At 41.2% G+C, this 12,788-nt stretch overlaps 1 protein-coding gene across 22 annotated transcripts in view; it reads left to right on the top strand.

Moving 5' to 3' along the window:
• The first annotated feature begins 4,970 nt into the window (after nucleotides 1-4,970).
• TPK1 (thiamin pyrophosphokinase 1) overlaps nucleotides 4,971-12,788 on the top strand; it is a 384,685-nt gene continuing 376,867 nt past the window's right edge. For 3 of the 22 annotated variants that reach the window (XR_010159034.1, XM_063815721.1, XM_016958345.4), the window contains exons 1-2: nucleotides 5,108-5,194; nucleotides 5,543-5,601. Coding sequence is in view for 8 of the 22 variants with exons in the window: in XM_063815721.1 (XP_063671791.1) it covers nucleotides 5,559-5,601 (43 nt within the window). In the remaining 14 variants the exon portion in view is untranslated. Of the gene's footprint in view, nucleotides 4,990-5,051; nucleotides 5,458-5,542; nucleotides 6,559-12,788 lie in introns of those variants that run through there. The other 19 variants (XM_063815734.1, XM_063815726.1, XM_063815729.1 and 16 more) reach the window with 16 other exon arrangements.

Here is a 12,788-nt window from a genome sequence, read left to right as displayed (position 1 = left end):
TAGTAGAGACGGAGTTTCACTGTGTTAGCCAGGATGGTCTCGATCTCCTGACCTTGTGATCCACCTGCCTCAGCCTCCCAAAATGCTGGGATTTCAGGTGTGAGCCACCGTGCCCGGCCACCCTAAGGTAATTTTTATATGCACTAGGAAACCCCAAAATTTGTGCAGCTTACTTAATTGTGGTATCTGGAATCAAACCCACAGTATTTCCAAGGCATGGCTGTATTAAAAAGAATGAGCTAGATAAATATGGCATCATGTGGAAAAATGTCCACAACAGAGTAAATTTTGTAAATGTAAATGGTAGAATAGTCTCACTTCTGTTTTTGATTATTCATAAAAAATGGATTTGGAAAGTCATAGAAACTGAATTGTTAAAATGACCTCTGAGAAAAAGGGGTGTAGTAGGTAGGAGCCAGTAGGGTGAGAGTGATATCAATTTTTATTTTATGTACTTTTTTTATTACATTAATACATATTTTTTCAATAAGTATATTAAAGAAGTTTAAGATGTTTATAAAGATGTATATTAAAAGAAATTTAATGAGCAATTATTGTTAACCTTTAGTATATTTGGGGCTTCCAAGGAAAGCAGAATAAATATAAGCATGCGTGCATACATACATACATGGAACAATTTTCAGGGGAGAGGTTCCAGATCTTCAAACAAATTTTCAATTGATTCTATGATCCCAAAACGGTTAATACTGATGGTAAACAGGTCCACAGTATGACTCCACAAAGTAGGAAGGAACTCCAAGTAGTAAGTTACATAGTTTTCTCCAGGATACAAAGAAGGCTCTTCTGTCTTCCTCACCAAATATTCTGTGGCTCTACCCTCATTTTCTTGTACTGGTGGTGTTCAAAATATATGGCATATTGTCCAGGTGTGGCGGCTCACACCTGTAATCTCACCACTTTGGGAGGCATGGGTGGATTTCTTGAGGCCAGGAGTTTGAGACCAGCCTGGCCAACATGGTGAAACCCCATCTCTACTAAAATTACAAAAGTTAGCCAGGCATGTTGGCACACATCTGTAGTCCCAGCTACTCAGGAGGCTGAGGCATGAGAATCACTGGAACCCAAGAGGCAGAGGTTGCCGTGAGCAAAGATCATGAGATTGCAGCAATTCAGTTCCATCTTCAGGCGCCACTTCTAATTCTAGTTCTCTTGCTATTTCTACCACATCTGCAGTTATTTCCTCCACTGAAGTCTTGAGCCTCTCAAAGTCAGCCATGAGGATTGGAATCAACTTCTTCCAAACTTCTATTAATTTTGATATTTTGACCTCCTCCCATGAATCATGAATGTTCTTAATGGTATCTAGAATGGCAAATTCTTTCTAGAAGGTTTCCAATGTACTGTACCCAGATCCATCAGAGGAATCACTATCTATGGCACCACAGCATTACAAAATGTGTTTTTTAAATGATAAGACTTGAAAGTAGAAATCACTCCTTGATCCATGGTCTGCAGAATGGATGTGTTAGCAGGCATGAAATCATTAATCTCCATCAGAGTTTTTGGGTGACCAGGTGCACTATTAATGAACAGTAATATTTGTAAAGGATTTTTTTTTTTCTGAGCAGTAAAATAGTGGGTTTAAAATATTCAGTAAACCATGCTGTAAACAGATGTGTTGCCATTCAGGCTTCGTTGTTCCATTTCTAGATACAGGCAGAGTAGATTTAGAATAATTCTTTTTTTTTTTTTTTTTTTTTTTTTTTTTTTTTTTTTGAGACGGAGTCTCTCTCTGTCACCCAGGCTGAAGTGCAGGCCCAATTTCAGCTCACTAGAACCTCCACCTCCCAGGTTGAAGCGATTCTCCTGCCTCAGCCTCCTGAGTAGCTGAGATGACAGGCACCTGCCACTATGCCCAGCTAATTTTTGTATTTTTAGTAGAGACAGGGGGTTCATCATGTTGGTCAGGCTGGTCTCGAACTCCTGACCTCGTGATCTGCATGAGCCACCGTGCCTGGCCAGATTTAGCATAATTCTTAAGGGCCCTAGGATTTCCAAAATGGTAAACAAGCACTGGCTCCAACTGACAACCACCAGCTACATCAGGCCTTAACAAGTGAGTCAGCCTGGCCTTTGAAGCTTTGAAGCCAAGTATTGACTTTTCCTCTCTAGCTATCAAAGTCTTAGATGTCATCTTCTTCCAATAGAAGGTTGTTTCATCTCCATGAAAAATGGCCACCTTCATCAATGATCTTAGCTAGATTTTCTGGTCAACTTGCTACAGCTTCTTCATCAGTACTTGCAACTTCACCTTGCTCTTTTATGTTACGGAGATGGCTTCTTTCCTTAAACCACATGAACCTCTGCTATCTTCAAACTTTTCTTCTGCAGTTTACTCATTTCTCCCAGACTTTAAGAGAATTCAGAATCAGGGCCTTGCTCTGGATCTGGCTTTGGCTCAAGTAAATGTTGTGGCTGACTGGATCTTCTACACGGACCACTCAAACTTTCTTCCTAGCAATAAGGCTGTTTATCTTTCTTATCATTCATGTGTTTGTTGTGGAGTAGCACTTTCAATTTTCTTAAAGAACTTTTGCTTTGCATTCACAACTTGGCTAACTGATACAAAAAGCCTAGCTTTCTTTTGACAAAACTTTCTCACTAATCTTGATCATTTCTAGCTTTTGATTTAAAGTGAGACACATGCAGTTCTTCCTTTCACTTAAACACTTAGAGGCCATTGTAGGAATATAAAATGGCCTAATTTCAATACTGTCGTGTCTTAGGGAATAGGTAGGCCCACAGGGAGAGAGAAACAGGAGAATGTACTGGTCCTGGGGCAGTAAGAAACACACAACATTGTTCTATTAAGTTTGCCGTCTTATAAGGGCATGGCTGGTGGCACCCCAAAACAATGACAAGAGTAACATTAAGAATCACTGATCACAGATTGTAATAAATATATTAATGGAAATATTTGAAGTATTGTGAAAATTACCAAAATATGACGCAGAGACACGAAGCAGGTACATGCTTTTGGAAAAATGTTGCAGATAGACCTGCTTGATGCAGGCTTGCCACAAACTTTCAATTTGTAAAAGCGGTATCTGTAAAGCACAATAAAGCTAAACACAATAAAAGGAGGTATACCTGTAATTCCTGGTATGAAGTACCATAATTCTCCATTTTTTTCCCATTATTTGTTAATTTATTTCACATTTACTGAACTTATCTTGGTGAGACACACTGTGTGGCTGGAGAAATAGCAGGGAAGGAAATAGACAAGGCTCCTGCCCTTAGAGAGCTAGCTCTCTAGTAGGGGGAGACAAATCATTAACAAGTAAACTGTGCTAGAGTGAGGATTCAAAGGCCAACAACTAAATTTTGGTCCTTGTTTTCCTGGAGCCTACATTTTAGGGTAATTAAATAAAATATAAAAGACCTCAACACTGACTGGAACATAATAATTGATCAGTAAGTGTAAATTTTTATTACTGCTTAAAAAATTGGTTACAATCTGCCATTGAATTCATTGTTCAAGATTTCGTTCTGAATACTGGTGATGTGTTTTTGCCATTTGACTACCTTCTATAATTTGCCTTGCCTGTTTATATCCTTGGTCATGATTTTTCTGGTTTGCCTTTTACTAATGGACATGTAGTTCTGAGGCAGGAGAATAGGGTCTGGAGGCAGGGAATGTAAGGCCGATTCATGCTGACTTCCTGGAACTAAATCAAATTGCAATACTTCAGCAACGACAGGAAACATCCTCTCCATTTACACAGGGCTTATATCCAGTAAATGACTTTGAAATTTACTTCATCCTCTTCATTTACATAGGGCATATGCCAAGTAACCAATGGAAACCTCTAGCCGGCATTTAAACCCCAGAACATTCTCTAACGGCACTCTTGAGCCCCTATCCTCGGGCGCTCCCAACCTATGGGGTGTACTTTCATCTTCAATAAATCTCTGTTTTTGCTTCATTCTTTCCTTGCTTTGTGCGTTTTGTCCAATTCTTTGTTCAAGACGCCAAGAACCTGGACACATCAACTGGTAACAGCTCTTCATAGGATAAACACATGGCAACCACTTGTCTATTACATGTGCAGATAGTTTCCTTGTACCCCAATTGTCTTTTAGGTTCATTAAGGTCATATTTAAACATGGACTTTTGAAATTTGTTGTAGCTAAACCCGTATATAAGCATTTAGGCTTCCTCCTTCTTTGGGTCTTTTCTTGTGGACTCCCATGCACATAGCTGTAAGCTTTTCCCCTGTTAAACTGTCTTATGTCAATTTAACCTCTTAGGCCCAGGTGGAAACCTTAAGAGGGTAGAGGGAGATTAGGTTCGCTCAGTATTGGAAAAGCCTGTATTGCAACAGTGACGCTCTGCAGCTGCAGATAGGTGGCTTAAAGTTTCTTCCAACAAAAAAATTCTGTTTCCACAAAGCAAAGGAAGGAAAGCTCTTAACGGAGTGTTCCATAAAGAAAGCTTTTTTTTTTTTTTTCTTTGAGATGGAGTCTCGCTTTGTCGCCCAGACTGGAGTGCACTGGTGTGATCTTGGCTCACTGCAACCTCCGGCCTCCCGGGTTCAAGCGATTCTCCTGCCTCGGCCTCCCGAGTAGCTGGGACTACAGGCGCGCGCCACCATGCCCGGCTAATTTTTTGTATTTTTAGTAGAGACGAGGTTTCACCATGCTGGCCAGGCTGGTCTCGAACTCCTGACCTCATGATCCGTCCGCCTCGGCCTCCCAAACTGCTGGGATTACAGGCGTGAGTCACCGCACCCGGCCAGGAAGGAAAGCTTTTAACCCGACGGCTCAGGGAGGACACCGGTAGCAGGACTAGAAGCAGCACAGTGGAAACTAAGTTTGGCTCGGAAGCTAGGTCAAGCATGGGTGATAGGGAATTCGCCACTTAGTTTGAAGCAAATGGCCTCCTTGCTAAAGCTGAGTGCAGAGGGCCCGGCAGCAGTACTACAGCTAGCAGAACCAGCCCAGAAAACGAAGCCTTGGAGACTTGAGGTGGGTAGTGCCGGACGCAGAGCACAGGGCGCGGCTCCCACTTGCCTCCGGCTCCCGGAAGCGGGCGGGGCCACCTCGCGTCCCGGGGGCTAAAACCTGCGAGCGAGGACCGCGCGCCAAGGCTCCTCAGCCGAGCGCCGAGCGGTCGATCGCCGTAGCTCCCGCAGCCTGCGCTCTCCAGTCTGTGGCTCCTACCAGCCATTGTGTAAGTGCGACTGCTGCCGGGCGCGCGGGCCGCGGAAGGGGGCGGCCGCCTCTCGCTCCCCAGGTTCCCGGATGGTGATGGGTTCGCGGAGAGAGGCGGCAGGGGCAACCCCTCGGACCTCATAGCGGCCCGCGCGGCCGGTCTCCGGGGGCCCCCGCCCGCGGCGGCGCTGTAGGCGAGCCGTGGCGGGTCCCCAGCGCCGGGTGCTGCGCCGCAGCTCAGCTGGCTCCTGGGTCCCGGAGCGCGCCGCTGCCGAGTGCCAGGTTCAGGCGGCTCCCGTGCTGTTGGTTCTGCGCGATGTTTAATTAAAACTGAGAGTCTAACTTCACTTTTTTTTTTTTAATGCAGAGGCCAATAATCCGTTATGGAGCATGCCTTTACCCCGTTGGAGCCCCTGCTTTCCACTGGTACTGTATTTCTTTCCACGGTTTAGTGTCACTGACGTGCCCCTCCCCAGCGACGGGAACAGGTCGAAAGGACGGGGCTCTAGAGCCAGCGTGACTTCCAGCCTGGGTTCTGTCCCTGATTTCCTAGCTCTGTACCGCTAAGCATATCAGCCTCTCGCCGGTCTCATTTTCCTCATCTGAAAAATGAGCTTACGTATCAGTCCTTGCTGTGAGGACGAAATGACAAGATATAGTGTGTGTAGTCCGTCTGGAGCCCAGTAAGCGCTTGCTTCCCGGCTGTTGCGCCTCCACCAACAGCGCGAACAAATCTGGAACATAGCGGAACATTAGACATTGCAGGCATTAAGGACGGCCATCGTTGCCTGACCGTGATGCATTGTTAATCCATTGAAAGTGCCCCGAGCTTATCTAATAAAAGATTGGCAAATGATTATATCAAGTGTTTTAAATCTATATAACAGGATATTTTATTCTTCTAAGATTTGAAATTACTGTGTAACCGAGTGCAGGCTGGGCTGCTCGCTGCTTGCAGAGCCAATCAACAAGGACGAAGGGCCCGGAAAGGAAAGTGACTACTTTCCAAAGCTAGCAATGGGGAAGTAGTCCAAGCTTCTGCCTTAACGAAACCATTTCAAATTTGGACAAAATGTAAGAGCTTATAAAGGGGCGCTTGGTATTGGGGCTCGGGGGCCCCAGTCTACGTGACTTGCTCATATATTTATCTTGGGGTTTTGCCTCATCTGGTGAATGGGCTGGCGCCTGAGTATAACTGGGTTGCAAATTAACTGCAGCCTTGAAGTAATCTCCAGGTGGAGGAGAATTCAGTGGTCGCCTGAATTGTTTCAAGATTAGTCTCTGGAACTTCAGACGAACACATAATTAGATAAGGGAAACGTTGTGTAAGGGTGTTCGTTGGGGGAAAGAAGGAGAGCAAAGACTATTATCTCATTGTTAAAGGTAAGACAAGTCATCGCACAGGAAAGAGAAAAACTTTTGAAAATAAGACATTCAGGTACTTCACATGGAAATAGATGGAATGAATGAGTTTATGAGGCAGGTTGTTAGCATTCATTCTTGTGTAATAATTGACTACTGTGTGATAATTTGGTAATGTTAAAGTATTTTCAATTAACTATTAGTTTTTATTTTCTCATATATAACTTTCATAAATTTAAACAGAAAGTATAATTGTTTAAATGTTTACATTTGTTTTCTGTCAACATGAATTCATGGGTCTTGTTTAGGGCATTGAGTTTAACTTGTACGTTTTTCCACATGCTGGGAATAGTAGGTGACATTGACTCCTTACTCCCAAGTCATGTTTTTGTTTGTGACAGGGTCTTGCTTTGTCGCCCTGGCTGGAGTGCAGTGGTGCCATCATGGCTCACTGCAGCCTCGACCTCCCATGCTCAAGCGATCCTCCCACCTTAACCTCTGGAGTAGCTAGGACTACAGGTGTGCACTACCCCACCTGGCTAATTTTTAAATTTTTTGTGGAGAAGGGGTCTCCCTGTGTTGCCCAGGCTGGTCTTAAACTCCTGGGCTCAAGTGATCCCATTCTCCTGCCTCAGTCTCCCAAAGTGCTGGGATTATGGGTATGAACTACCACGCCCAGTTATGCTAAAAGCTTTATATACATGTTTATGTCTTATTCTACAGGTGAAGAAAAACAGTTACATAACTAGAGTCTTAACCCCTTTATTATTTTAGTAGATTAAAAGGTTGAGTGTTTATTACTTTAAACAGCTTTTCAAAAGTTAAAAAAAAAAAAAAGGCCAGGCACGGTGGCTCAGGCCTGTAATCCCAGCATTTTGGGAGGCTGAGGCAGGAGGATCACCTGAGGTCAGGAATTCTGAGACCAGCCTGGCCAACATGGTGAAACCCTGTCTCTACTAAAAATAGTCTCTACTAAAATTAGTTGGTTGTGGCGGCACACGCCTGTAATCCCAGCTACTTGGGAGGCTGAGGTAAGAGAATTGTAGGAGAATTGCTTGAACCTGGGAGGTGGAGGTTGTAAAGAGCTGAGATTGCACCATTGCACTCCAGCCTGGGAGACAGAGAGAGACTCCATCCTCCATCTCAAAACAAAAACAAAAACAAAAACAATCCAAAAAAAAAAAAAACCCCAAAAGGCATTGGGAAGCACATTTTGCATATTTCCTAGTTCTCGTTTATCCAGTATTACCAGGACAAACAGCATTTTCTAGAGTAAACATTTGATTTGGGTGAAATGTTGACTTTCAGATTTGTTACTGAAACCTAAGAGCATTACTGTCTGAAGATTTCTAATGGTTTCTAGGTTAAAAGACATATATCAGGGATACTGACTGCTGCATAATAAAGATTGTATTGAGGAACTATAATATCTGGGTTTAAATCCTAGCTTTGCCACTTAATAGTTATTTGACCTTGTACTTCCATTTCTTCATCTGTAAAATAGGAATACATCATAGGGTTATGTGTATAAATGAATTAGTACAAATCAAGCACTTAGCTTCAGTAGCTATAAGCTGTTCAGCAGTAAGTTTGAGGGGAAAGGAAAAAGGCAGTTGAATCTCAGGGTGGATGCTGAGATGGAAAAGGAGGGAGCTGATAGCTCTGCCCCTTTGTTTTTAATAGAGGCTTAGTGGAGAAGGCCTTGACTGCTTAAGTCAGGACATTTGTAAGTTCCACATTGGAGCAAGGCCCGTAGGGAAATGGTGATATATGAAGTACAGATCCAGGGAACAGAATCCAGTGCCTGCCCTCTTGGGTGGTTCTCACAGTTACCTCCTGTTGTTCCTGTGGGTAAAACTGTGTAGGATTCTTGTCTTATCTCTAGTTTTGACCTTGAAACAAGAATTTGGGCAAGTTTGTGATTACTCTGGATATGTGTAAGGTGTTTAACAACAGAACTATTACTATAAGGGCCAGTGTAATGCCGGATCTTTTACAGTAATTCAGTAAATTTTTGAGGTTAATTTTTTATTGGAGGGATTCCCTTTATCAAACAGATTCAGTGTTTAATACTCACCTGGCAGAGAAGTTTTTTCTGATACCAGCTTCTGTGAATTTGATTTGTTGGTATGATTTATCTGTAATGCTTATTAAGATTTAGTATAGTGGACAATCCAACAATAAAGGTAGTTCTCTACAGATTAAGAAGTTGCTAAGAAAAGTTTTGTGGACCAAAATACTTACCCTCTGGGATGATCACTAGCCCAGGGAAAGATGGAATTCTTTTTAAAATTCTTTTTTTTTTGTAACTAAGTGCTCATTATTTAAGAAAAAACAACTATCTGCCCTAGAATGTGAAAGTTTCCTGTACTCCCTTTTCCAGAAATAACTATTATTTCTCATACTTTAAACAAAATGTGTTCATATTATAAATTGTTTTGTAAATTACTGTTTGGGGGCAATGAGTTAAAATACATAAATATTTGTTACTACAAACATCACATGTGCTCTTTGTTCATTTTTTTTCCAAACTAAAAAATGTGTCCTAGTTACCGGACATTATCAATCTAAAAATTTATGTGTTCTTTTAAATTTTATGTGTATGAATAAAACAAAAATAGGCCTATTGAATACCCTTTTCTGCAACTGTTTTCACCTACTACTTTCTTATGTCTATGTGCATAGATATCCCAACTGTTTGTTTTTTTAATGGACAGTAATGGACTGAAATTCACTGGTCATTCTTTTTTTTTCTTTTTTTTAGAGACAGGGTCTTGCTCTGTTGCCCGGGCTCGAATGCAGTGGTGTGATCATTGCTCACTGTAACCTCTGACTCCTGGGCTCAAGCAGTCCTCCTGCCTTGGCCTCCCAAAGTGTTGGGATTACAGGCATGAGCCGCTGTGCCTGGCCGCACTAGTCTTTTTTTTTTTTTTTTTTTTCCCTGAGACAGAGTCTCGCTCTGTCCCCTAGGCTGGAGTGCAGTGGTGCAATCTCAGCTTACTGCATCCTCTGCCTCCTGGCTTCTCCTGCCTCAGGCTCCCAAGTTGCTGGGATTACAGGCGCCTGCCACTGCGCCTGGCTAATTTTTCTAGTTTTAGTAGATACGGGGTTTCACCATGTTGGCCAGGCTGGTCTCGAACTCCTGACCTCAGGTGATCCACCAGCCTCGGTCTCCCAAAGTGCTGGGATTATAGGCGTGAACCACTGCGCCCAGCCTGGCCTCACTAGTCTTAATAGACATTTATGTTACTTCCAATTTGTACTGTTACAGTCTACAATGCATATTTTTGATCATACTATTTTTCATATTTATGTGAATATTTTAGTAGTGTAAATTTGTAGAAATGCAGTTGCCAGGCCAGAGGGTATGTCTGTATTTCTGGTTATCAAGGGGATCTATCAGCTAACTGGTGTATACTCTTTAGTACTAGGTGCTGAGGGGGTTACAAAATTGAAAGAAGTGGTCCCTTCTATCTAGGAGTTTATGGTCTAATTGAGTGTCAAGAACAAAACATAAGATTCCAGTGAGATGCTGAATTATGTATTGTAGAACCCACATAGGAACTGTAGACACGGGGAAGAGAGGCAGGCTGGAGTCAGCAGATAAATCATGGGGTGAGTCAGACATCAGCTGGGGCTGCAAAAGAGCACTGGATTTAAATGGAGAGAAGCACAGGGAGGTTTCCAGAAGAGCATCGCAAGTGATGGGCCATCCTAGAGAGAGAGCTCAGTGTTGCATCTGGACGTGAAAATGGACACGGTGGTGAGAGAGAGATAGTGTGACTAGGTTGGAGAGTGCTCATGAGGGTTTGGAAGAATGTGGTTGAACAGTGAGGGTAGAATCAGGTTGTGGAGGGAGAGACATTTATTGCAGAGAAAGATAGTTTTTGAAAGTTTCTGTGTCTTCTGCCTTTGGAACATTCTATACAAAGCAGCTTTTTATAAACAGTAATCCCCCCATATCCTAGAGTGATATATTCTAAGAACTCCACTGCAGCGAGTCAGCCAACTTTTTTTGGCGCCAGGAACTGGTTTTGTATTAGACAGTTTTTCTATGGACCAGTGGAGGGGTGGGTGGTGGTGGTTTCAGGATGACTCAAGCCATTACATTTATTGTCCACTTTATTTCTATTATTGCATTGTAATATATAATGTATATAGGTATTTATTATTACATGTAATATATACAGTGACAGATCATCAGGCATTAGATTCTCATAAGGAGTGTGCAACCTAGATCCTTTGCATGTGCAGTCCACAATAGGCTTTGGGGTCATGTGAGAATCTAATGCCCTGCTGATCTGACAGGAGGTGGAGCTCAGCTTCACTCCTTCCTGCCCTACCGTGTGGGTGGGTTCGTAACTGGCCACAGACAGTCTAATCTACAGATGATTTAAAGTATACAGGAGGGTGTGTGTAGGTTATATACAGATAAGGGGAACTACTGTACTTTAAAACTCATTTAGTTGTGTCATTGATGTCATGGTTCTGATTTGCCAACCAACTATAGGTTAAAGTCCTTATCTTGAAGGCAGTTTTCAAGCATACAATATATTGTTTATTAACTATAGTCACTGTGATGGTACAATCACCTCTTTGCACCTAAGGTAAACTCACATACCCACTATTGCCTTATAGGAACATTTGTTCTTGCTTCAGTATTTTCCCTTAGCTCATGCTAAATTTGCCACATAGAATGATCTTTGCCAGTCCTTAGAATTATTATTCTTAAATTTTAGCCATTCTGGTGGGTGTATAGAGATGTCTCTATGATTTTTGTCATTTTCCTTATGACAGATTTCTCATAATGTGTTTATTGACTTTTGCTCGTCTTAAGTGTTTATGGCTCTTACTCATTGTTTCAATTAGGTTATCTTTCCTTTTTTATAAAAACGTATTTTAGGAGTTTTTTTTTTTAATATATTCTGGTTGCAGTTCTTTACATTGTGATTTTCTCATTATTAAAATAGGGAGAATGCCACTTTCCAAGGAGAGTTGTGAAAATTAAACAATATGTGTAAAGCATGTAATGGTGACATGTAAGAATTCAAGCATTTTAAGTATTTTTTGTCTTTTTAAACTTTTCATCTGAAGGGTTTTTATTTTTAAATTAATACAGAATATTTAACCGGTAAGGGTGTACTTTTGCTGTTTGAGGCCTTGTAAACTAGGTGCCTTTTCAGCATAGTCTTAGACATCTAAACTTTTTGCTTTGTTCTTCAGTGCCTGTGATCATTTCAGTTTTTATCATGAAGATTTATGTTCAGAAATTAATATGCTTTAAACTTTTTTAAAAAAAGTAAAGTTGATTTACTTGAAACACTTTATAGCCAAAATAAAGGTAGTCAAATCTCAGAACAGTTATTTGCCATGTACTTATTTCACAAACTTTTAAGACGCAGCAGTTACAGAGGTTTTAATTTCCAGTTTACTAAGAATACTGATCTTTTTATTTTTATTTTTTCAACTTTTTTGAGGCATGATTGACAAATAAAAGTGCTATAGTTAGCCAGGTGTGGCGGCTCTCACCTATATTCCCAGCACCCATCTGGGAGAGGCCCACCTCTCTGACTTCAGTGTACTGTATTTATCTCTTTAAAGATCCTGTCTGCAAATACAGCCATATTCTGAGGTTCTGGGGGTTAGGACTTCAATTTATGAATTTGGTGGGAGTCGGGGGGTGGGTGGGCACAATTTAGCTCATAACAAATAGGGTATGTCAATTAGCTTTTCAGCTGTAAACTAAAAAAAAAAATTGACTGGGTCCATATTTCAGTATTACCATGATTTCCAAAAAAGAGATTTTAACGTGTAATTCTAATAGCATAGAGCTAGTATATGAATCAGAGAGTCAGTTTTGGTCTTATTTAGTTTCTGTTTTCTACTTATATACAAAGGTTTCTCTGTTCATTCCTGTTTATCCATTATGGGCCACACATCTAATAGATGTTGTAGGAAAATAAAAAGGGTTGACAAATCTTACTGTGAAAGATTTCAGTACATAACAGGCTGTTTAGTACAACACAATGGAAATGTAATTTCGTATGTTATATAATTCAAAATTTTCTAATAGTCTCATTAAAAAGGTTATAAATTTTAATTTTAAGTTTGTCTTATTTAATCTGAAATTATATTATTTTGACGTGGTCAATAGAAATCACTACTAATGCTATAGTTTACGTTTTTTGCACAGAATCTTCAAACTCAAGTGTGTAGTTTACGTATCTGGCACATCTCAATTCAGATGATAA

Source organism: Pan troglodytes, chromosome 6 (genome assembly GCF_028858775.2).
Source record: "Pan troglodytes isolate AG18354 chromosome 6, NHGRI_mPanTro3-v2.0_pri, whole genome shotgun sequence".
NCBI classification, from domain to species: domain Eukaryota; kingdom Metazoa; phylum Chordata; class Mammalia; order Primates; family Hominidae; genus Pan; species Pan troglodytes.
The sequence above is the reverse complement of the archived record's forward strand: the minus strand, read 5'-3'. Positions and strand labels throughout refer to the sequence as shown.